Here is a 25847-nt window from a genome sequence, read left to right on the forward strand (position 1 = left end):
CTGAACAGCAGCAGAAATATGAAGCAAGAGTTTTACATCGATACATGTATGCTAGTTACATTTTCTTATTGGTACCATGTGGAAAGAAAAGGCACAATAAAGAAGTACCATGAAATACAACAATCCACAATACATAAGCAATCTTAAGGGAAAACTATAAGTATGAGTATGTAAAGCTACTGGAGTGTTAAAATCACTGACATATTACGAGAGATTTATACAATCAGTGCCCTGCTGATCAGAAGCAAGGAGGGGAGAAGAAAAAAAAAAAAAAAAAAAAAAAAAAAAAAAACACCTTTGTATGCAGCAGTGCTACACACTTCCACGTCTTAGTTATTCTAATTATTCTCTTTTCAAAAGCTTGGTGAGAAAGCTAGCCAAAGAATAAGAATGACGAAAGACCACACATCGTAGCAAGACGAGTTAACCGGTTAAGGAGGATGCCACCTAAAGGACGTTTAAAGCCTTCATTCGAACCCATCCGCTCCACTTAAGACAACCCACTGCTCTGTGGTCTTTCGTGAAACAGGCAGCGATGCAATCCAGTCTCTGTATAAATGTGTATACTTAATACACAAATTTACTGTAGCACTATTTAAATGCTGCATTAACATTTTTTTCCCCCCATTATGATTAAAAAAAAAAGGCAACAAATATAAACAATTTGGCACTGTTACCTCTAAAACTGCAGGCAATCTGCCAATGTCTGATAAACACTTTCAAGCTATAGAAAAATATCATGGTTACATTTTTTTAAGTTTGCCTGAATATGTTTCATTCACCATGTCCTGAAGCATATCCCATGTCTAATTAAAAATAAGACCCAGTGATCTGTATATATCTAATAGAAACATATTGCACAGATGAACAGTAAAATGCACAGATGGTAACCTGTTATAAGCATACATTTCTAAACGAGTGCAATGTTATGCTGATCTGTACAGTGTGTGAAAATATACTAAATTGTTAGAAAGAAATATGTACGTTCCATTCAGACTTGGTGCACTGCTCTCTAAACAGCTCTCTCTGGCTGTCCTACCAGACACAGCCAGGAGGAGGAGCTAGAGTTCAATTCAGATTAAGCTAGGTAGTCTGGTAGCTCGACGGGGCACGTTTACGAGGACAGCGGATCAAAAGCAGCACTAGACCTGGACGACTGCAACCCTCGGACGCTCGATGCCAGGAGGAATGCGGAAAATGAATTAAAATATTCGAGTCAAATATAGCTACCAAAAACGTAAACCGCTCAGATTATCTTTACCCTGCCAAGACCAGTAACTGGAAGTTGCGCACTTCGCTTCCGCTCTGGGATACTTCCTGAATCCTGCACTGGCGTCCTTGAGAAAGGAATGGAAACAAACACTGGTCATCGAGAGTTAGATGGGGTCATCAAAACCTCACAAACAGCCTTATGAACATGGGTTGGGTTTGAGTCGTCGCTGCTCTACCCCGGAGCGTCGTGAACGTGCCCCAACAATCACACAAAAGCATCTCTCCCTGACAGCACACCTGTCTTGGAGCGCACTAGGCAGTCCACGTGAACACACTCGTGACTTTCATAGCAGCCTACAGCTACCGAAAGGGGTTTTGCTCTTCTTGGTCCTCTGCTTGTTTGGCCGCAGGCTGATGACCTCACGCCCGTTTACACTGCTGGAGTTCTGACTGGGGTGACTTCCACTGACAGTGTTGAAAACACCTGTTAGGAACAATCTTGTTAAATCTGACACCTTTCTCCAAGGCAACTTACATTTGTCAATTTTACAATATTTACCCATTTATACAATAAGGTGCTACAGCAGAAGTGGGATTTAAACCAGCAACCTTCAGATTACAAGACCACTATCTCCAGTGCGTAATGTTTAATTACTGTAAAAACCTCTAGTTACTACAGCCAAAAAAAATCCCTGTCCGTAAGTGTACTCACATTATCGTTTAGGATCATATTTCCATTAAGCATACATCAGCAGGACATTTAAGAGCAAGACCTTACCAATTTTATTGCTAGTTGTATGGATTATTTCAGGTTCCTCTGCACTTTTTTGCTTGAGTCTCTGCAGATACTTCTCTGCTAAATATTTGAAAACTGAAGGAGGAACCAGAAACAAATAGCAAATCATTTAAAAGGTCTGAGTGAACACATTTCAATCATTCCATAAACCTACTCGAAACCTCACAGTCCTGGATTTGTACAGTTCCAAAATGTGCCAAAAATATCTTATCAAGTAAATATTGACGAAGAAGTTGTTTCATGATGAGTTACACCCCTAATTGAGGTAAACCATAACAAGTGTGATGATGAGTACAATTCGAAGAGATGGAGCTCACCTTCGTTGACATTGAGATCCTCCTTCACAGATGCACGATAAAACCTCAGCTTCAGCTTTTTAGCAAGGCCTTCAGCCTCTTCGCTGCAGAATGAAAGCAGAACGATAACTCAACAAGCCAATGTGCGGGAAACCCTTGTCAACATTCATCTCAACAGCAAGACTACAATGTCACTGTCATTCTACAGAGCCCAGGGTTTCCACGTTCGGTCGCTTGCACAATTCGTACTTTTTTATCACCGTTTCATCCAGAAGGTCGATTTTGTTCTGGACCAGGACCGTGGGAATGTCTCCAACCTCGGCCTCCACCTTCTCCCTCCAACTGGTGATGGCTTCGAAAGATTCCCGGTCCGTGGTGGAGAAGACCAGCACACAGGCTTGGGCCCCTGTGGCCACCAAACAATTGTCATGAAAGTTTGGATAGAAACTCACCTGGCTGCAGTTTCTGGCATATGTTTTTCTTTATACTGAGGCTTAAACCAACTCACACGGAGTTCCTAGCCTCTAATAAAACCATTATTTTAAGTGAGAATCGTTCGTCGACGCATGCGACTGACACGGTAGGGAAGGCTGTACTTAACCGCGGTAGTAGGCTTTGGTGATGGCGTCAAACTCCTCCTGGCCTGCGGTGTCCCACAACATCAGCCTCACATCCTCGTCATTCACTCTGGACAGCAGAGGGGAGTTAATCAAACTAAAAATGTAGTTTTATTATAACACTTCAAAATTCAAAAATAAATCCAAATTTCAGAGGGGGGTGTCAATGTGTCAAAAATAGTATTTTATGCAGAGTTCAAGAAGGGTCAACAGTGAACAATGTCTCTTGTATGTCCATCATTATCAAGTAATTAATTTTTCAGATTTTGAACAGTAATTATGCAGATAACCATGAGTCCTTGAAAAAAAAAAAATGCAACACATAGCTGCGTATGTATCCAGGGAGTAGCCCCCGTCCACCCATGCAGTTTTTATGCTAGCAGAACTCAGTGATACTCGCTGGGCTGTTGATTGAAAGCAGAGTATGATTCAAATAATACATTAAATGCATTTTATGACTACTTGAAATTGCTTTCAATTGAATGTTTGATATTTTTAGAATGCCGGTAAAAAAATGAAACCTCTGCCATTCATACCCTTAAACTGGATGTCAACCGATTATATACTGTAACATTTAGCTAAGTAGCAGTGATTTAATACAATCAAGGTTCAAAACATACTGACTTTCGCTTAAGTTAAGACTATTTTTACAAATTTCCAGAAAAACACCTCTGACTTAGACAAATGTGGTTTCACACATTAGGGGAAAAAAAGCGTATTGACTGCCCTACGATAACACACTTGATGCACCATGGCTGGATTAAGAGCCAAATCACAGGACATGAAGAGCTCAGTTAGGGGAGAAAAGAAGGGAGTTCATGGTGGCAAAGCCCCACTTTGGAAGGGGAACTCGGCAGGACTTCTCTTACTGGATCTGGCGCTCCAGGAAGTCCACGCCGATAGTCTTCTTGTAGTCCTTGGTGAAAATGCCCTTGCAGTAGCGCTGGATCATGCTGGACTTGCCCACGGCCCCATTGCCCACAACCACCACCTTTATGGCCACCTCCATGTCCTCCTCCAGCATGATTGCGAGTGCTGGGGGGGCCTCGCGGCTCCCTCGCAGTTCTGGTCTTGCTAGGTTCCTCTCAAGACTGTTCACAGGATCACAAGGGCACTACCTGAAGCAACAACAAAAACGACAAGCAGCCTTTTTCCCCCTCAAAAGACTACAATGTCATGAACGTCTATTCAGTAACCGACAATGAAATTTCGCCGTGTGCCACGGCTTAACTGGAAAAACAACCTGTTACCCCTGAAATCGTGTATGAATGAAAAAGTGTTGCAGGTGAAGGGGGGGAAAGAGTGCAATAGAAATACATATCCTCAGAAATACGAAGGAGGAGAAAAGAAAAAAAATTAAATCAGCGATACTACCTTGTCTAACCGTGTGCCTCCAGGACAGGTTTGGGACCACTGGGACCCAGCATTAGGACAAGCTGTTATTGACAGCGAGTGAGAAGGTAATTATACCGCGCTAAATAGAGGTCCAGTGCCTGTTTATTGATTTAAATTATGATCCAAAAAGCATGAGAGAAATTAGGCCTTCAGCAATAATGACAGCGACAGAGAGAGTGTGTTCTACTGATGTATGGATGAGTGGCCCATTCTAAGTAGTGTATCTAGCAGTGTAAGTCACTGCGGTGAATAAGGTGTGTGGGCTGATAACACTGCACAGTTCATCAAAGCCGCTTTGGAGAAAAGTGCCCGCTAAATAAATAAATGTAAAATAATTCAAAAGGGTAGTAAAAGTACTCAACTCAAGCTGATGAAACAATGGTAACACTGCAGCTTCTCTTTACCTGCAGGGAACATGGGTCACATGATCCACACCCAGGGGGCCAGTGGGGGGGGGAGGGGGGGCACGAGAACACACACCAGAACTACAATGCAGGTCCCTCTCCCACGATGTCGTGTCCGAATGGAGAGACGTAACCCAATACGGCACCTGATGTAATGTTTACAAGAGCTCACTGTCCAAATTGGACGACGGGTCCCGGGCAGAGGCTCCGAGGAGATTACGTTCACCCCGAGGAATCCAGAATGAAGTCTTCCACAGCCACCCCCCCGCCCCCAGCTCTTCTAAGGCAATGAACCACAGAGGAGCTTAGCGCTGGCCTTACAAGCACGTGTTGAAAGCACGGCCTTATCTGGAAGGCATCCCGCACGGCGCAAACCTGCACCCTGTCCTGTCCATAGAACGGTCTGCTGGGATACCCTGATGTCATCCTTAAGTTTGAACCTGCAACCTTCCCATCTGAAGGTGGCAGCTCTAATGACTACGGTACCTACGTCCCTCCCCGAGATACATTAGGGGGTATGCAGAGTTGCTTTCCTTACAGAAGAGCACTGCAACACACACACACAAAAAGGGTCATTTAGAGTCACCAATTCACCTGAAATGCACCTCTTTGGACTGTGGGAGGGAACCAGAGCACCCGGAGGAAACCTGCATAAACATGAGGTGAACAGACAAAGCCCTGATTCGGACCCACATCTGAACCCACAGCCCAGGAGTGGCGAGGCACCAGCGCTACCCGCTGTGCGATCCTTATTTATTAAATTTACACACATCGCAAAACTAAGCCCTGCTGTCTGTGTTGAAAACGGGTCACGGCTCTGTCAAATGCGCATAACATACACTTTAACAAAATATTCCTGTCACGTGTGGAGAACGCAGGATTTTACCACATATTTTACATCACCACATAACAACTCGAAAAATGGATTATGACAACCTCACATAAACATGCCCACGTACACAGCAGCGATTCCTTTATATTCGGGGGGGGGGGGTTAAAAACACCCACTAGACCGTTGCCAGAAGTGCCAGTGCTGACAAAGAGGAGACCAATCTGCCAACATGGTTTCAAGAGCAGCCAAGAGGACCGTATTAAAATGTCTTACAACAGGGTAGAGTTACCGCGCCTATGATGCCTGATACCCCGGTGAGCCACGGACAGTAGAAGAGGGAGCAATACAAGCTGAAAATACACATTTCAAACTTATACATTTAATTGATGCTTTTCGCCAAAGCGACTTACAACATTAAGCTCCTTTACAATTATTTACCCATTTATACAGCTGGGTAATTTAGAGGTGAGCTTCAAACCTGTGACCTTTGGGTCCAAGGGCAGTAACTCCAATCACTACACTACCAGCTGTCCATTTTACTCTGTTCAGATGCACTCCAGCGAGATTCTGAAAGCATACTCAAAAGTACGCAACAATACAACCCTTACGTGACACCACGGACAGCAAACTCCAAACCGAAGATCTCTTTCCAACACGTCAGTTTACATTCATTCATTCGGCAGACGCTTTTCTCCAAGGCGTCGTACATCTCAGGGACCAATACAATGAGTCCATTACATCAACAGAGAGAAACACGAGAACGCAGACACATGATTCTAAAGTGGTTAGAGCTGCTGCTTTTGGATCCAAGATCGTAGGTTCGATCCCCACCTCCGGCTGCAGTCCCCTTGAGCAAGGTAATTACCCTAAATTGCTCCAGTAAAATTACCCAGCTGTATAAATGGGTAAATAATTGTAAGTTTGTGATAACTAACCTTAAAACTGTAAGTCACTTTGGAGAAAAGCATCAGCTAAGTGAATAACTAAAGTACAGTTAATGTATCCAAAGTAATAACCCTGACCTAAAATATGAAAGGCCATAGTAAAGCAATTCCAGTCCAGTGCAAAAATATTAAAGGCCCACAGATTACCAGCACATTCCAAATTGAATGTCAGTTTTTACCTGATGAGTGACCCATTGTAAGTAGCGTATCTAGCAGTGTAAGTCACTTTGGTGAATAAAGTGTGTGGGCAGATGCCTATGCGCGAGTTCCGTAGATTTCTAAAACAATCCCTTAAAGTTTAGCTGCAATTTTAGGCCTGAGAAGAATGTTTAGGCACTTAAAAGTGAAATTTATTTTTTTTTCCAGTATATACTACATAAAAAAACTCACTCGCTTACTGAAGAAAAATGTTGCAATCACTCAAGCCACTTTATACTGGAACCAAGGCGACGTACAATATTTGAGGGCTATGAGATGGAGACACATCTGAATCATCTGGCAAGTGTGAGTAAACTGTCTACTTGTGCCATGCATATCAAGATCAAAATAAGTAGAGTCCAGTTAAACGATAGGAAAACCTCGCATTTCTATTCCTATAGCTGGACAGCTGGTAGCATAGTGGTAGGAGTTACTGCCTTTACATCCAAAAAGTCGTAGGCTTGAAACTCACCTCCAGCTATACAACCCTTGAGCAAAGTACTTACCCTAAATTGCTCCAGGAAAATTACCCAGCTGTATAAATGGGGAAAAAATTGTAACCATGACATTATAAGTCGCTTTGGGTAAAAACAGTTTACATAATAAATGTAAATATAGGAAAATGCAAAATAGAGCAGAGTTAGTCAGTAGGCATTACAAGGGAGGTTCTCTCAACAGGTATCAACTACAATGGAGAAGAGAGATTCTCAAAAGTCATCTTTCACAACAGGGAACGAGAATTCGCAGGAGAGCTTCTCAAATCTCGCGTTACAAGAGGGAACGAACACCAGAGATGTTCTCATGTACTTCTTATAGAGAGAAGAGTCCATCTGTAAATGATGAGCAAGAGAAGTTTTCCACAAGAGAGGATTTCAGAATGTTTGTTACTACGGCAAATGAACATCAGGAAAAAAAAACAAACAAACAATCTGAAAATGATGATCGAGAGAAAACAGTACGAGAGAGCGGTTTTCAACACGTTTATTACACCAGAAAACGAACCACGGAGAGTCAACTTTAACGCAACGTCCAACATAAAACCACGCGCAACGGAAAATTAACAATCCGAGAGAGGTTCATAGGTGTGTTACACCAGAAAAATTAACATTCAATGCCTTCAACAGTCATCAGACAATTACAAAACCAAAAAGGGACATTAGAGAGGAGAACCTCTCAGAAAGTGTTTCTTCCCACACAAAATGAACATGAGATACCAGAATCTGGACCATCATATGAGGAGCCACAGGAAAGAGTCAAGGGAACATAAGGTACAAAGTGAGGTTCTCCACAGGTTCCTCAAAAAGGAAAGGAAACAAACCTTGGAGAAGAAGAGTTGAGAAAAGTGCTTTTTGAGCATTTTGCTGTAAGAGAACATGACCATTAAGCCTTAGGAGGTTCTCAATCATCTGGAAATGAAGACCTGCAGAAAAATGGTCAGAAGATCATGTTGGAGAGCTTCTCAACAGGCTCCTTACCAGACATGGAGCTCAGAGAAGAGAGGTTTTCAACATCATAACATAAGAAGATTACTATTTCCATTAGGAGCTTCTCACACAAGGACTGGAAGACTCAAGCGGTTCTCTGAAGGCATCTCCAGGGGGTTCCTTACCTGCGTGCAACTCGCACCACCATGTCACACCTCTCACTGGAACAAACAACGGTACTTTCAGGAGCTCTGGGCCCTTTCGGCTTTTACTGGAGCGCGGAGGACGAGCGTAGGGCGCTGGAGAGGAGCTCCAGAGGTTTCTACCGCCTCTCGAGGTCTTTTCCACCGCGGCCTTGGAGACGCTGCGGCTTCATAGCGGAGCGCCGTTACCAACCGCGGCGCAGCAGCCAGGCAGCCTCGCTCCACCCGGGCGCACAGCAAAACAAACGCCCAAACTGCCTTTATGCGCGAGTGTGTGTGTGTAACACGGAGGAACTCGAAGCGAACTACTCGTGACGCTCAGGGAGGGAGCGCGGCGCCGCACCGCACACTTATTCTCATCCTTCCCAGCTGCTTCTATCCCCGCAGTGGCCGGTTGCTATAAACGCTCGCGGCTTCCGGTAACGCGGCGCCGCCGCTCACCGACCCAGGATCAGCTGTAGTCAGTACCCAGAGGGCGTCTCGCGCACGATGGGGATTGTTCCCACCGATCTCGGATCGGCGCGTGGGCTCAGCGTTCTCTGCCTACTTCAACGAGCCAGAAGGGAAGTGATATCACACTTTTCCCGATGAATCTTCCTTTTCTCCCGAGGGAATGAAGCGCGAGAACTGATCGTCTTGTTCTTTTCCACCTCGTGTCATGTACAGTCCTAACACATACAATCTGTTCGTTCATCAACTATTGTTTCGTACAAAAGCAGTCCAGACATCCTTTTTAAGTCATATTGGGCACAGAAATAATAATAATAATAATAAATAATAATAATAATCATCATCATCATCATCATTATCATGTGGAATTCATATTGTTTTTAAAGAAATGCCATTTTTATTTGCAGGTACACTGCCAAATATACCAGATAGGTACACAGTTTTATGCTTTATCTATTAACAGTTGTGTACATACTCTTGGCAATTGAGAAACTTGCAGCTTGTTGGCATTTTAAGCCTGTTTTCCTTCGACAAACACCTATATTGTGAAGGATCCAGGTCAATTTGGACAAAAACATAGACAAGATGATGGGAAATGTGTCCTGCAATGTACATGTGGGGGGACTGCACTGGGCAACATGGTGGTAAAGTGTAATTAATGGGTCCAGATTTAAATCATAGTTTCTACCATGGTATGTCTAAGCAAGGTACTTACCCTAAATTGATAGAGCTGTATACATATGTAAATTATTTGACATACTTTATTCTAACATTGCGACCCTGGAAAAATGTGACGGTGAAAAAATGTAAGCTGGATGGATACAATATGATCAATTTTTTTTTTTTTTTTTTGCAAATTGATACAGATCTACAACCCAATTTCCAAAAAAAAAAAGTCAGAACACTGTGGAAAATAATAAGAAAAACAAAACGGAGTGATTTGTAAATTGACTTTCACTTGTATTCATACAAAAACAGTATAAAGAGAAGTTATTTCATGTTTTACTTAACTGGCTGCATTGTTTTTCGACGATATACGTTCATTCTGAAATTGATCCCCGCAACACGTTCCAAAAAAGTTGGGACGAGGGTAGTTTAGGACTAATATCGATGTGGCAAGTTGAAATAACACGGTGATGTGAAACATGATGTTTGTCTTTATACTGTTTGTGTTTCAATACAAGTCAAAGCAAATTTACACATCACTCCTTTTTGCTATTATTAGCATTTTCCATACTGTCCCAACTTTTTAGGAATTGCGGTTGTGCATAGTTTGAGAGCACAAAGGGGTTTTCTCAGTAGAAATGGCTAATATGCAGGGTGGAGGCCGTGAGCACTGACAATCTGTCTTTATTTGGACTCTTTTGGGCTGTGGCCCTTTGCCAAAGGCAGAACAGCAGTGTGATCACAGGGTCGGTATAATACCAGTACACAGGCAAAGGGACACCTCTCCTTTAATTACAAACTGCCCAGAACATCAGACCTTAGTCACTGATTTACACACACACACTTTCCGAACCATTTGTCCTATACGGGGTCATGGGGAGCCAGAGCCTAACCCGACAACCCAGGGCGTAAGGCTGGAGGGGGGGGGACACACCCAGGACGGGACGCCAGTCCGTCGCGAGGCACCCCAAGTGGGATTCGAACCCCAGACCCACCGGAGAGTAGGACCCGGTCCAACCCACTGCACCACTGCGCCCCCCTATTGATTTACACATACAACAGCAGCAAATAATCTGTCCATCCCCTAGATGTGAATTGGGGAAATCTGTATGAATTCCTGGGCTGAGGATGAATTGTATAAATTGTATAATAAAACTTTAGTGATACCCTTATTAAATACACACACATCATCTGAAACTGCTTGTCTCATATGGGGTCACAGGGAGCCAGGGCCTAACCTGGCAACACAGGGCAAAAGGCTGGGGACACACCCAGGACAGGACGCCAATCCACTGCAAGGCACCCCAAGCAGGACTCGAACCCCAGACCCACCGGAGAGCAGGACCCAGTCAAACCCACTGCATCACCGCACCCCTTAGTAAATACAGTGTATGATAATTTATAGTATAACATACTTTAAATTGACTTGGAGAAGAAGTTAATTAAATTAACAAAGTTAAAAAAAAATAATCACTGAACTTTTGGGGGGAGGAGAGTAGTGCTATTCTGGACTTACTCTGAATACCTTAACTATCTGTGTATTTGTCTTCCCTGACACCATATTAAATGTTTAGATTTGTTGCTTGTTCTGGGAAGAGCACCTATACGGCAAATAAATAATTCATTGTAATGGATTTCCATGAATATATGTTGCACTAATGCTGATCTGTCATTTCCTGTCTATGACTTTATGGTTATGGTATGAGTGAGCTTGGATTCACGTGGCTAATAACCACCCTGAAAATATACTCCGAAAGGCAACGTGAGGCCAAGTGTGGTGCAGCGGTCAGCATTGGTGCATAGTGCCTGGGCTGTGGGTTTGAATGTAGTTTCCCATCCAGCTCAGGCTGTGTGGAGTTGGCACGCTATTCCTGTATTCTAGGTGCTCTGGTTTCTTCCCTCAGCCACAAACGTGTTTCAGGTGAAGTGGTCACTCTGGATTGCTTGGGTGTGTGTGAGATTACATGGAAGGGACATACATCCCCTTAAAGGAATACTCTGCCTCACACCAACATCTCCAGATCAGCTCCGTAGGCTTTTTTTTTTTTTTTGCTGGGAGACACGGTGGCACATTGAGTAGCCCTGCTGTCTCACGGTGCTGGGTGGTGTGAGAGGATGTGGGTTTGATCCCTGCTCAGTCTGTGTGGAGTTTGCATGTTCTCCCTGTGTCTGTGTGGGTTTACACTGGGTGCTCTGGTTTCCTCCCACACTCCAAAGACATGCTGTTCAGGTTCCCCCATAGTGTGTGAGTGACAGAGAGTGTGTGTGTCCCTCTGATATATGGATGAGTGACCCAGTGTAAGTAGTGTATCTAGCAGTGTAAATCACCATGGTAAATAAGGTGTGTGGGATGATAACACTAGTATAAAGTTCACTGGAAGTCGCTTAGGACAAAAATGTCTGCTAAATACATATAAATTGTTGTGTACCTCTCCAAGAACTTCCTTTGGAATGAGTGACCATTCAAGTGTGGTCATTATGCTGTGACCTGTAAAACGAACTTACATCTTGATTGATTGCATCGATAGATCAAATATGAACGCTTTAAGCGTCAGAAAAGGAAATAAAAACGAATAATCGTGACACAATCAGTAAAAGACCAACGCAATGTTTCGTCTACTTACGGCCAATAGATGGTAGTAAAGTGCTTTCAGTTTCCATCTTTGTAGTTTTAAAATATAGCGAAGAAGAATCTTTCCGGAAGTGCGTCACAGACGCGCGCTCTGTTCAGAACCGCGGCTTGGCGGGAATCGATAAGTAGTCGCGGAGCTTGCGGACGTCATTGACGTAGTTAAAGTAAGTGACGAATTTTTTTTTTTTTGTGTGTGTTAATTGGAACATACTTGAGAACTAAAGTAAGTATACATTTGTAACGTTCCTCGTGTGTAGATATGTGTGCTTCTGGTGCAGCGCTGACGAAATCAAGGCTATGAGTAGATGAATTGCGGAGTTGAGCTGCTGTGTCTGTGTGAGGAGAAACGCCGGCGGCGGTCATGACGCGTTTTAGAAAACACACAGTTTTATTATTTTTCTTTTCCCCACGTAAATTGTCAATAATAAGCCGCGGCGACTGCGGTGATACGTTATGGATCAATTTTTTTTTTCTTTTTTTAAAAAAATAGGCTGGCTCAGCAGCTGGAGATGACTACTACTCCACCACCAGTCAAACACATGATTATTATAATTATTAACTTAGAACAGCATGATGATCATCATCATCATCATCATTATTATTATTATTATTATTATTATCGCTAAAGTCAAGTGTTCGTTTGTTTTTTCTGTCTACGTCACTGTGCCTCACACTCACAGTTTGCTTTTCCAGCGATGTATGTCACTCACCATCATGTCAGACACAGACGACACTGCCTGGCTCTCTACTGTAGTACTGGTTTTTAATTTATTTGAGCTTTAACTTAAACATGTACTACAGATCTAATGTAACATTTGTAAAGTTGGTAAGCTGTGGTTATTATATTTATATAGTATATTTCTCACACTTACTCGCACTCTCTTGTTCTGGTCAGGGCCACGGTGGTCCGGAGCCTATCCTAAATCACTGGGCGCAAGGCTTCGGGGTGGAAGGGGGATCGATTGCAGAGTCTGTTGCAGGGTTGCCACACATACAGTTGTGAGTATGGGCATTTTTGGCAGTCCACTTTACCCGTATATCTTTGGACTGTGGGAGGAAACCAGAGCACCTGGAGGATACCCATATGGAGAACATGCGAACTCTGCACAGAATGAGCAGGATTTGAATCTATGTCCAAACACCCTGGGGGCTGTGAGATGGCAGCGCTACCCACTGTGCCACCTGTTGTTTTTCTGTTATTTAGTCAGCTGTTTCCTTTATGTAACTGTTATTTTAGTACAAAGCTGAAGTGTTTACAGGGTCACAAGACAGTCAGATGATAGTCAGACTGTCTTGTATGAAATACTGATCTGCAATAACACGAGATCAGACTGAGCCTGTACTCGATACGGGCATAGGGAGTAAACCACGCTAGAGAATATATAAGAAAGTTTTTAAAAAAAAGTTACAGGTAAAAGAAGAATGAGGCAGATTCAGATTGTGCATTACATAATATTTAAGTTATTTTACACAACAGCTTGTATGCTTTACTGTAATTGTGTTTCTTTAGGATCCGCAGACACGCCAGCATGCTGTTCGGGGGCCGCAAGAAGAAGGGAGTCGAAAACCCACAGACGGAGCTCTATGGACACTGCTTGCAGCTGTACACCCAGCCGCCGCTGGAGAACATCTCCCTGGTTGAGTTTGAGCAATTCGCCGTGGACCGCATGAAGTGTGAGGCTCGCCTTTTCTTACCCTGAGATTTATTTACCTGGGCGTGTTCCCGGAGCGCACACACACACACATTTTCAGAACCGCTTGTCCCATACGGGGTCGCGGGGAACCGGAGCCTACCCGGCAACACAGGGCGTAAGGCTGGAGGGGGAGGGGACACACCCAGGACGGGACGCCAGTCCGTCGCAAGGCACCCCAAGTGGGACTCGAACCCCAGACCCACCGGAGAGCAGGACTGTGGTCCAACCCACTGCGCCACCGCACCCCCGTTCCCGGAGCAATTCAGCATCATTACCTTTCTCAAGGGTACTGCAGCAGCAGTGGGGTTTGAACCAGCAGCCTTCTGGTTACAAATCTATATTCTGCACCTATAGCTGGTAAAGTCATGGATACACTGGAAAGTTGTAGCATGTTGCCTCAGAACATCCAGCGTGACTTCAGTTTCCTCAAATGTTTTGGGAGGAATTGGTTTCTTTATGCGTGGTTCCATGCGTGCAGCTTTTTTTTTTGGGCCTATTATTCATTTATTTTGGATCAGCTGATATTTTATTCTGTATATATGGTCAGTGGACATTTTATTCTGCGCAGTGGCTTTTTTCAGACGTGTGTCTGTCATTGTAGGACAGACATACGCTGTTTGTCTGGGACCCAAGAGGTTTCTCCCTACGCCCGTGTCAGTTTGTCTATTTCATGGTTAAATCTAGTGTAAATGTGCCATATTGTCTTTGTGCCCTGAATCATATTTTAGAAATTACATTTTTTGCTCGTGAACCAATTTCCCCTCCCCATAACGGATGGTAATGATAAGTCAGTCCCCTCACAACAGGAATTTGCCAAGTGGGATCATTTCATGGAGGCACTTCATACCGTTATGCGAGGGATGGGTGCACTTCTGTTGAGTACATCCGAAGGATTCCCTGAATTTAATAAATTGGAAAAAGGGTGTTTCATTACGTGATTTTACTTCGTAGTGCTCAAAACGGTGGAGAATTTGGGCGTGACTCACATCAAGACCTCTGAAGATTACAGCAAGAAACTGCACGCTGAGATCTCCAGCCTGAACTTTCCTCACAGGACAGAAGTAAGTACCTTCATAGTTCCTGTGCTCAAGTAGAGCTGGATTCTCTCGACAATGGCACGTGCAAAAGATTTACTGTGAGTAATGCCTAAAAGTTTGAGGCTGCTGGGAACTGCTTTTAATCTTCATATTTTTCCGAAACCAAATCAAAAGGCTTCCAATTATGAGGTCTAGATTAGACTTCAGCACAAAACAAGGAATTCAGCAGTTGGTTCCAATATCTATTCATCATATTTTCCTAACTGTTTCTGTGAGTAGCTGTGGTTGGATTTATTACTTCTGCAATGCCTGCAAAAAGTTTTTGTTAGAAATAGAATACCAGTCAAAAGTTTGAGTACATGTAGTGGGAACCAGTTTTTTCACAAGCCATTTGGTGAGCAGGAAATAAGGCGCCATGTCCCCAGCTCTTTGGCAGCAGTTCCCTGAGATCTAGGACACCTCTGTCTGGTTTTTTCCCGATAGAAATATTGCACATGTTGCCTGTGTGTGCTCAGACTCGTGACTTGTATGATTCTATTCAGTGTTCTGAAAGGCAGCTGAACCAACAAAAACCCACTTGTGCTTTTTATGTTAATTTTTGTGTATTTGCAGTTCACTTGAGGGGTGTTGAGATGTTTCAGCACTGGTGGGCTGTAGACCATAAAGAACCTTGTCTCCAAAAACATATTACGTTCATGGAAGTGTTTGAGAGAGGATCTGTTTTTGATTGTGTTACTTTATGAATCCCCAGGCTGTGGCTAGTGAGTATGAGAAAAGGAGGAAGGATCACATCTCCCACTTCATCCTGCGACTTGCTTACTGCCAGACGTGAGCCATACTCTGATTGTTCTTCTTCCAGAGCCATGTGTGTGTTGTGCTTATGTGTGTTTCGTTGTTTGTTGAATGGAGGTGACTGCTTTTCTCAAAATATTTCAAGGGGAGCAGTCTGCAAACGTGCTGGCCCTCTGGTGTGTGTAAGGTGCTCTGCTAATGGCTCACACTGCTGTCTGTGTACATTTTTGTGGAAATGAGGTCTGTCTAAAAATGATGGAGGCCGATGGGCAAACTGTCCATTTACAGAGAAGACCTGAGGCGCTGGTTTATACAACAAGAAATGGACCTTTTTCGCCACCGCTTTAATGATCTGAGTCCTAAAAGCAAGAGTGACTTTCTGCATCGAAACAGTCTGCAGTATGAAACGGTAAGATGGGTTGTTTAAAAAAATTTTTTAATGGCCTTAACAGTAATGTGTTGTTACTGTGCAGCAGGTGGCATGATTGTTATGGATGTGGACTGAAGGTTTTTAGTTTGGTTTTCACAAGGCTGCTTTGGATAAAACATAAGCAAAAAATTACTTTTGTGGTTTTTAATATTTACAATAACTACGTCAACAAAAGCTATACTGCAACCATATTGGACATTTATGAGCAGACACAAGCTAATGTGGAAAACTCGGTAAGTGGGCTGTGGTGTACAACTGATGTACAATAAATATGTCAAGAAATGAAATGGTCAAATTTGTTAATTTTGCTCTCGCTATGGAAAATGTTTCAATGGAATTACAATAAAATCATGATCATGTCCTTCCTCTGGTTCTTGACATTTTCAGTTTTATGGCTCAACTTTCATATTTATGTGAACTGATGTCTGGTGGAGGTCTTACTGGGTTTATTATTTTGGAGAGTAGAACATCTGCACAACAGTTGAAGCTCCTCCATATCGTCAAAGGGGGGCGCCATTGGCTTAACTTATCATTTATGTGTTTCATGACGCAAATGCGCTGTATTTTGCTGGAGAGCATCCCAGGCCATGTCCTGAAAGAAACCCAACATGCCAGTTAAGGGATTTGATTTGAAAGGATGTGCTGCTGAGTTACTGAACATGAAAGTTAAACACTGAGTGCTTTATAATAACTCTGACTTAATATTTGCGTGATTTTCGTTGTACATTAACTGGAATTGTCATAACAGCGGTGTGAGCGGCTGAAGTCAGGATGGTTAGAGCTTGGAGAAGAGCGGAAGGATACAGACACTGAATATGAATGTTTTAGCTCCTGTTAATAAGAATGCACACTTCTAACTTGGACAAACTCAAACCTTTTATCTACCAAAATGAAATGCTGAAGAGGAGTGGGATTTAAAGGACTCACAAAAGCACAGAATTTCCCTTAACTTATTCATTTAGCTGAAGCTTTTCCTCAAAGCGATGTTAATTTTAGATTTGTACACTAGGGTACTTAGTTTACCCATTCATACAGTTGGGTAGTTTTTACTGCCTGCTGGCCCCTAAATACATGATTGCGAAGTGCTGTGTCACTAGATGGGGTTGGTGTTCTGTGGATTCTTGAGAGACCTCTGTAGAGGGCAAAGAGGTGTTGGAAAGGTGTGCGTTTCCCCCTGGAATGTCCATCTAGACTGAAATGCCACGTACGTTTTACATCGATAATTAAGTTTTCATTTTGTTTGGACAGATGACTATAACAACTTGGACAATATTAGTCTTGTTCTATGAGCAAAATAACATATGAAGTGCAGCCAGTTATGGCCGTAGACTTTATTCCCTCTCACTTTAACCATTTGTGCCTTTCCAAATTAAAATGGTTTTTTGCTCTGCTCAGTGTTAACACAGGTTCTACAAAAAGTTTTAAAAAAAAAAAAAACAAACCTGAAGCCTTCCAGTGAAACTCAAGGAAGACAGGAGTTTTTTTTTGAATAAGCAAATTTATGTATGTACGTACATATTTATGTATGTATAGGGGCAGCTTATAGAATAGTGGGTAGAGCTGCTGCCTTTGGACCCAAAGGGTGCAGGTTTGAGTCTCACCTCTAGCTGTAGGACCCCTGAGCACTATACTTACTGTAAATTGCTCCAGTAAAAAAGTAGCTTAACGTTGTACGTTGCCTTGGAGAAAAGTGCCTGCTAAATGAATAAATGTTATGTAACTGTATATAAAATGTTTAATTGATGACAACTTGTAAATGTAGAATTAGACTATGCATCTAGTTTAGCATAATTTGTCTTAATTAAAAATGGACTGCAGTAAACTAGTAATGATTGCAGTTATAAAAACTGCGCTGTACTAAGGATATAACATAGGTTTGTTTCTTCTCGAAAGTGTTCTGCTTGACGTGTTGGTCTTTGTACATGTCAAGATGGAGTTATAACGCTGTAAAATGTTTTTTGCTCTACAGATAAGTGTTGAGGAAAAGAAAAGCCTGATGGAGAAGCTGATTAACTCCAGTTATGCTTTCAGTGGCTGCACCGTTGAGGAGCAGGACTTCTACAAGGTGATACGATCGGCTCCTGGAGCCACACTCTGACAATGTGGTCGGTTAATCCTGTTCCCCCCCTCAGTAGTCCTGCCATCATTGTGATGCACAGGACAGAGCAGTGCTGTTGTCTTTGTACTTAAACTCTTCTCCTTGACAGTAAAACAGTTGATGGGGAATATGACTTTTTTTTTTCTTCTTTGTTCTCTCTGCTGCAGGTGCCTTTCCAAGATGCGCTCGATCTAGTGCGGATGAGAAAGGTCTTCGTCAAGGATGGGTTTGCGTATGTCCCCCACCAGGACATTGTCACCATTGTGCTCAATGACTACCGCACAAGACTGTCTAAAGCGCTGGCCGTAAGTCACTGCTTCATCGTGAGCTGTTGTATTGGCTGTCACTGTCGTGGAAAGACTAATATTTATTTTATTTATATGACATCTTTGTTCAATGTGACTCAGACATTTGGTTCGTAAACTAAGCAACTTAACAACTGTTTTTTATTGATACAACTGATTTTTATTGTCAGTCCGGCTAAGTATGTTGTTCTGGGGTAGCCACTATATTATGTGCTGCTCCTAGATGGTTGTGGGGGACTTATTTTTACTCAGGATAACATGACACAAAATTCCAGTGGTTAAGGATCTCGGAGTGTGCTAGTTTAAGCTCAGTCGTCCCTTTAAGTATTTTGGTAGGGTAGGTAATGCGTTATGACGCCTACCTGATGTTTCAGGTGTAAATAAGGTTCTTAAAATAGTTTCCAGTGTTCATGAAGCCTGTAAGTGGGGTTTTTTTCCCCCCCCTTTCCCCAGCACCTCCTCTTTTTCATCTTCTAGTGCACTTGTTTACTCAGAGTTCTTTGTCGCTTTGGAATTGAGCTTCTGTCAAATGCGTAAATGTAAATGTTCTCTAAAACCTATGTGACGGGCTCTCCAGGATTGGTGCTGCAGCTATGCACTTCCGTTTTTATGTTTAATTTTTCTGTCTCGGCACAGCAGGGTGGTGCAAGAGGACGTGGGTTCAGTTCCCTCTCAATCTGTGTGGTGTTTGCGTGTTCTCCCCGTATCTGAGCGGGTTTCTCCCGGGCGCTCTGGTTTCCTCCTACAGTCAAAATACATGCTGTTCAGATAGATTAGTGATTCTAAAAGAATGTGTGTGAGCAACAGAAAGAAAGTGTGTTTCACTGGTGTATGGCCAAGTGACTCATTGTAAGTAGGGTATTTAACAGTGTAAGTCACCTGGGATGAATAAAGTGTGTGGGCTAATAACACTACATAGTGTTTATTGGAAGTTCTTTTGGAGAAAAGTGTCTGCTAAATGTGTAAATGTAATTTAACCAAATTAATAAAATTTTCTGGTGAGTTCACTAAGGTTGTGTAGAAAGTAGCATGAGCGACGGGCTTTATGCGTGGACTTTGCTGCTAACTCACTTGCAGTCAGGGAGACATGGGTTTATTTAGGTTCAGTTTAGACTAATACAGTCCACGTTGTAAAAATTGGAACTTCAAAGAATTGGCATTTGAGTTGTTTTTGCCAGGATTTTTTGCTGCATGTTTAACTCTACTGAAGTTGAAAATTAAATTCTGTATTTCTGCATTTCATATCTAGTCATCAAAGGTCACGCATTAAAATGTGAAAGAAGTTGCAGTCTTTGATAGCTAGTAGAAGTGCATTAAATGGCACACTTACCAGCCTTCACATCAAGTAAGGGAAACTGAATAAAAATATCTTTTTGCCTTGACTAAGTGATTATTTGATTTTTTTTTTTTTTTTTTCTCTTTTCTTTTTTTGCACAACTTTGAAAGGCAAATGCTGTGTGTCTCAATGGCTGGGAGAATGCTGGGAAAACACCCCTGTCGTTACCGGGGATACTCACGCTCTGTGTGAAAGGTGCCGGGGGCTGACGTGCTTTGGCCAGATTCCTGAAGTGCTGCGAAAACGTTCTCCACCTTGCTCATCCTTCTAAGAGGTTTACAGTGAAAGCATTGCCGTTGCTGTCATCGAGCTTACGACGGGGTTTACTTATTTCGAGATTGTCAAGCCGTGTAAACGGCACGAGCCGAATGCAGCGTGAAGCAGCCGATCTCCAGCTATTCCTTTTGAGAACAAGCTAATTTGATCCTTTTATACATAAAGAGACAAGGGGGGGGGGGGAGGGAGAGACTGATTGATTGGTGCTGGGTCCAAGGTCTTATTGTCACACAGCGAGCTATTAAACCGTCTGCAGGATGTTCTAATTTGCTCACGTGGTACTGCTCTGCATCCTGCGTGTGTTGAAAGGGTGGCAGCATAAGCTTTTCTCTGAGGCCACCCAGCACCGATAGAGGCTTTCTAAGGAGATAAGTCGCCCTCTCCTTGTAAGTTTGCCGCTGTGCCGGACGGGGGCGGCTGTACATTTGCCAAGCCTCCGCTTCCTAGCTCAGGTGACGCGGGTTTGGGGGAGATGAATGCCGCCGATGATGATGACGACGGCGGTCGTGCCAATGAGATCCTGGACATAACTGATAACAATGTACTGTGGCGTGGGAGTGACGAGTCATTTCTTCCCTGGCCGGAGATTAAAAAAGCTACCCTGGTGTGGGAGGCCTCAGAAGGATACTGATGGAGATTTGAGGGTGAGAGCAGCAACTGTAACACTTGGGGCCCAGAAATGCTGCTTTCTTCAGTGGGTGTCATAATTTAATTTACAAAACCAACCAGTTGGTTTTCTTGCCTGTATGCTAGTATTAGTGCAAGACAAGTTGGGTTTTTGCAAATGGTTTTTTACAGTTTACAATGGAGTTGAGTCATTTGGAGGAGAAGATGCAGAGATTATTTCTCCTGTTGTAAATGTTGCTGCTTGTCTAAATGGTCATCTATCATCTGAAGAGTTTTGAAGACATGCAGGGTTTTGTGGCACAACTATGGGTTTAGTTTAGAGAAATGTGGATCGATCTGTGTGGGTGTGAAGCATATAAGTTTTGCCTGGAAATGATGGAAGCCAATGGGCTTTAACTGTATTGACTGTGCAGAGTGTCTGGGCACCTGCCTGTCCATCCATTCATCTGTCCAGTGTATTTACAGGCTTTGATTTATTTGTCAAGAGTTCATCCCCTTCCCTGCAACTTTGTAATCTGGAGTGGATGCAGACTTCACACTGTTTATTGGCTTACTTGGATTACAGTTTATCCTATCAGTTCTAATTTTCTGCTGAAGGCCTTCAGATGCAGATGCCAGTTGTCAATGGTATAGTAATATTCAGAACATATGCAGTCGCGTTCAGGACATCGTCCATTCCCCACTGGGATGCCATTATTGTAGAGTTTTGAATGTGACAGGTCTAGTAGAACTGGGAATAGTAACGGTTAGAATTAGTAGTCAAACTTATCAGAGTTTCCTGCTTGAATTTTTCCAATAAATGGATCATGTAAGGGGGGGAAAAAAACAAAGTTGTAATATTGCAGTCAACATTAATTTACCCACCATGCTATTTATTTGATTTTTTTTTAAAGAACCTAATGCCTGGACATTTAGTAACTTTATTTATGCTGTGAGCATTAGTTATGGCCTTTTTACTTAAAAACAGAAGCATGTGCCAGAAAGCAGAAATAAAATAGTCCTAGAACACCTAAAGGATGCAGAAGTGGCAAAAATATTACACTGGGTGAAATGTCTCTGTTTTACTCTTTCTTTTTTTTTTGTTATTTGAGATTTAAGTGCGAGATTTGCTTAGTTGCATCCCAGGATGTGGCAGTGTTATTAGGTGCTTTCATGAGCACCCTTGCCGTCTTCAGCTGTCGGTTCCTTGTTCATCTTTTTATAGGCAGGTGCTCTTACACATCGCAGAACTGCAGTAAATAACCCCACGCTGATGCTCAGGTGCAAAAGGCAGATGATCGCTGTCTCTTCATGATTCCTTGCTGTATAAATGCTACTGTCACTCAAATTTGTTATTCTTATGTAAATAATAGTTAGGTTTAGTGCCACTGCTGAATATTAATGAGGGAACCGTGGTTGTAATTTACTGGTTGAATTCACCTTTGGCAGAATAAGGGAGTGGAAAAATGCCTGCGGATTCAAGCATACCCTGGGAATACTGTAGATGCTGCTGACCCCACACGGGGTCTCCAGGGTAATAGTAACAGAATATTATTTGTGTGTTTACATAAGTTCCTGTTCCTTCATCTCATTCTTCTGGGTTGGCTGTTTTGTATGCTGGCAGACCTCCGTGGTAGATCACGCAGGTGCGGGAATTCATGCAGTATGGGGTCACGGCGAGGCTTGGTGGACTTGTACAGTCTAGCTCAAAACACAGATTCAGTGAGCACACCTGAGAGAGCGCGCTGCTGCGTCAGCGTCTCAGTTGGTTCCCGGGTTTCTCACACAAGACGGGGCAATAAAGGAGCGTCACACTTATTGAGGCTAATAAATCTCTTCCATCCTGATAAAATGAGAATGGATTGTCTAAAATAGCAAAGTGTGCAATAAGGTCAACGAGACGGGAACAAGCGGACGATAAATGGAAATGGTTGGGAAGTACGTTTATCACAGACCTCTGCAAACAGGTCTTTGTGCCCCCGACCTTTGTGGCAACCAGGGCACTCTGGTGTACTGCTGTATAAATAACATGTTAAATTCATGCTATTGCTGTTTAAGTGTTTCATCTGTAAATGTATATGGGGAAAAATTGCGCTTAATAAATTTGCACCGCGGAGGTCCGCTGTTGGAAAAACTTATTGAAGGTTGCAGCAGCTGCCACATAAGTGGTATGAATGCAAGATGTTGAATCTAGTGATTTTTAAAGCAGATGTTTGAAGTGAAATTAATATATATATATAGATTTCTAAAGAAGGTGTTTTGACACATGCCCGTGTAGAGGGAGAGAGAGAGAACCATTGGAATGGTGCGATTGACAGCTTGACGGCAGGGGAGGCTAAATGTGAAAACTTTTTTTTTTTTTTTTTTTTTTAATTTTTATTTATTTAGGGCATGTGTTTAACAGTTCACCCCCCACCCCCCGATCCCCCAAATCTGCCTACGGAGTACCTTGGATCACATACAGTGTTGCTTGTGTAAAGTATGTGAAGCCCTTGTGTCTCTTAGTTTTGCCACAAAATGGTTATTTAATGAGAAAGTCTTGATAATCACACACACCTATTGTATCAAGTGATCAATTCTAAATGTTGGTTTAGTGGAACCTGTGTGTATAGTAAAAACACTGAAGTAGTGCAGATGCAAAACTACATGAGGCCTAAGTTGCATTGCTTAAACCAAGTAGGTAAGTAGAATCAAGTATAGAAATCAGTCATTTTATTCATTTTATGAGTTTTTTAAGATTTAGATTTTATAACTTTATTCTTGTATAACATATTAAAATAATGACCATCCCTATAGGGTTCACATACTTTCAAGGGGCACTGTAATTCCACCTAGAAAATAGCTTTAGCTTTCTAACTGATGCGTGGGGGGTATCGCTTCAGCTGAACAACTTCTGCTTATGGTTGGAGAGGAGATGGGAGTAGCGCTCTGGGATGCCTGGCCCCATGGTGTTAAAAATGGATTCCAGGAAATAACTTTTTAACTGGAGCTATGAGGTGCTACACTCTTTGTTATGTGTATCATTTGTGTTATGGGCAAAAGTTCTGCTTTTGTGCTCCAGGTGTTGGTTTTGGCAGAAAGGCTTTCCTTCTACAATAAAACTCCTTAAATCCGCCCAGGTCACTCTCCAGACCACAGATATATCAGTGTGTCACATTGACATTAGATTTTAGTTTAGTTAGAAAACATCTGAAGGGTGTATTTAAATGTTAAGAGACTGCAGCACTGGTGAGGTCAGTTACACCGATTGATCGCTTGATTAATTGGAGCGGAGCTACTTAGAAAAGGTAACAGGAGATGTCTTAGTTTTTTATACATGCCGCTGTGGTGCCTCTTCATTGAGGACAGGTAATAGCTTTGAAGGGGATGGGTGGACATGAGTTTCTGTGCAAATGGCCAGATTAAATCTTAAACTTGACTGAGCTGCGGAAGTGGTAAGGTGTCTGTTTTGTGTACAGCAATTTGCTATATATTCAAGCTTTTTTGTGGGAAATTCAAATTATAAAGGTGCCACGAGCGCTATCTTTGTCATTTGTTACCAGTCGATAAGTCAACATTGTGATTCAAATAAGGGCGAATGAATTTGCCGTGCAAGAGGGAAATGGAAACGGTTGAAATCGGTGCCAGTGAACTGCTCTCATTCTGTTTCTCATTCCATTGACACAACTGAAACAAGATTTGTATCCATTCCACCACATTTCGCCCAGAAAACATCAGCAGATTCCTGTTGCTAGGAGACAGCTGAATACTGAAATAGCTTTTTAAACTTGTAAATTCACTTCTTTGACAGTTCCACTTTCATAGTGCAAAAATTTATTCAGCAACTACAAAGAAAGATGCATCACCTCTTACAGTTTCCAATTTACATTTTTTTGCACTTCGGAACCAAGGGAATACAAGGGCCTGTTATTGCGTGATTAAATACAATGTGAGTAATTTTTAACTCGGGTCTGCTTGGTTATCGAACGGCGCTTTTATTTTAGGATACGTTGGCTCCTCTCAAATATCCCATGGTGCACCACTCTAAGACTGGTGCTGTTCAGGGAGAGTGATGGAATATTAATCAACTGACAAAGCAGCTTCTGGGAACAATCGCTTTAAGTGAGAGAAATATCCAGGAGTTTGGGGCTCCAATCACTTTCAGCAAATGCAACAGCGCAGTTTCGGTGGCTCAGCGATCCTGTCAATTGCTGCCTCTCCTGGCCAACTAGAGAGGTTGCCGCTTTGGGTGCCACTCGGCTGTGAGCTCTTGACTACGTAAGTGTGGGTTTTGTGCATGGCTGCAGTTCCCCAGTTAACTGTCACGCTTGGGGAAAGTGAAGAGTCCTTGTTTTGCATGTACGTGTGTGCGCAGTTCTGTGTTATACAACAGCAGCTATTTCTCAACTTCAAGGAAGTCAAGCTTTGAAGCATGTAGAGTCATTTGTGTACTACTTTATTTACATTCCCTGTGATCAACTAGTGTCCCATTCAAGGGCACATCCTTGCTCATGCCCTGTACTTCTAGAATAGGCTCTGGACTACATAACCCTGCATTTTGTAGACACTTTTTCATGGTGGGTGGAATTTTTCAGCTCCACTTTAACTAGACAGGTTATCTGTATAATCTCAGATTGAAATTGTACAAAAGGATTCAAAGTGCTGCCAGAATGAAACTTTCTTGAGAAATCTAATCATGCTCCTCTTCTCTTGGGTGCTTGATTTACATCCAACTTACCACTTAATTCTCCTCAGACATCTAGTCTTATCAAAAGTTCTGCTGTCATATTATTTAAATATATTACTGCAGGAATCGGTGTGTCACTTGTGCCACCTTTTCATAATTTTTAATTATTATGAAGCTGTATGAAATTCAGGATGATGAGACCCAAGAATAAGTCCTTCACTTGCATATACTACAATGAAGTTCAGCTTTTTTGTGAACAAATAGCCTCAAATTTGGTGGGACAAGGGAAAAAAAGCTTTCTTTTAAAAAGAAAAACTGTTGTCACTCAGTGATTTTTTTTTTTTTTTTTTTTTTTTTTTTTTGACAGTTATTTTGTGTCCATTTGTGTGCAATTTCCATCTAGGGAGTACCCTACTTCTAGAATAGGCTCCAGACCACTGTGACACTGCACTGGATAAGCGGGTATTGGTAATGGGTGGAGGGATGTTTGGAAAGGGGACCCCAAAATCTGATAGTTTGAGCAGATATCCTTATGAGA

The 25847-nt window shown here is 42.5% G+C and overlaps 2 protein-coding genes across 5 annotated transcripts in view; one reads left to right on the forward strand and one right to left on the reverse strand.

Annotated features, from left to right (window-relative positions):
• Positions 1-278: 278 nt before the first annotated feature.
• On the reverse strand, positions 279-12092 carry rab23 (RAB23, member RAS oncogene family). 2 transcript variants are annotated; one of them, XM_018749565.2, is made up of 7 exons: positions 12062-12092; positions 3791-4039; positions 2906-2991; positions 2554-2710; positions 2326-2408; positions 1991-2083; positions 279-1696 (listed from the first exon to the last, which is right to left on the reverse strand). In XM_018749565.2, the coding sequence occupies exons 2-7, from the start codon at positions 3943-3945 to the stop codon at positions 1557-1559; spliced, it is 714 nt and encodes a 237-aa protein (XP_018605081.1). In that variant the 5' UTR covers positions 3946-4039; positions 12062-12092; the 3' UTR covers positions 279-1556. The 2 variants fall into 2 exon arrangements, with proteins under 2 accessions (XP_018605081.1, XP_018605080.1); XM_018749564.2 differs by lacking the exon at positions 12062-12092 and adding an exon at positions 8304-8746.
• Positions 12093-12152: 60 nt separating this feature from the next.
• The window catches only part of prim2 (DNA primase subunit 2), a 64133-nt gene continuing 50438 nt past the window's right edge, over positions 12153-25847 (forward strand). Inside the window, exons 1-8 of one of the 3 annotated variants that reach the window (XM_018749244.2) lie at positions 12153-12233; positions 12965-13068; positions 13580-13743; positions 14715-14824; positions 15552-15628; positions 15881-16001; positions 17992-18087; positions 18288-18425. In XM_018749244.2, coding sequence (XP_018604760.1) covers positions 13599-13743; positions 14715-14824; positions 15552-15628; positions 15881-16001; positions 17992-18087; positions 18288-18425 — 687 coding nt within the window. In that variant the 5' untranslated portion in view covers positions 12153-12233; positions 12965-13068; positions 13580-13598. Of the gene's footprint in view, positions 12234-12964; positions 13069-13337; positions 13481-13579; positions 13744-14714; positions 14825-15551; positions 15629-15880; positions 16002-17991; positions 18088-18287; positions 18426-25847 lie in introns of those variants that run through there. The other 2 variants (XM_018749246.1, XM_018749245.2) reach the window with 2 other exon arrangements.

The sequence above is a fragment of the Scleropages formosus genome, chromosome 4, assembly GCF_900964775.1.
Source record: "Scleropages formosus chromosome 4, fSclFor1.1, whole genome shotgun sequence".
Lineage (NCBI taxonomy): Eukaryota > Metazoa > Chordata > Actinopteri > Osteoglossiformes > Osteoglossidae > Scleropages > Scleropages formosus.

What these genes read in the sequence shown, in the direction of transcription:
- rab23 (XM_018749565.2), bottom strand. Translation starts at nt 3,945, where the DNA reads ATGCTGGAGGAGGACATGGAGGTGGCCATAAAGGTGGTGGTTGTGGGC. An exon ending in GATGAAACGGTGATAAAAAA is followed by an intron (nt 2,409 to 2,553) that starts GTACGAATTGTG and finishes TTCATTCTGCAG; the next exon opens with CGAAGAGGCTGAAGGCCTTG. An exon ending in GGATCTCAATGTCAACGAAG is followed by an intron (nt 2,084 to 2,325) that starts GTGAGCTCCATC and finishes TTCCTCCTTCAG; the next exon opens with TTTTCAAATATTTAGCAGAG.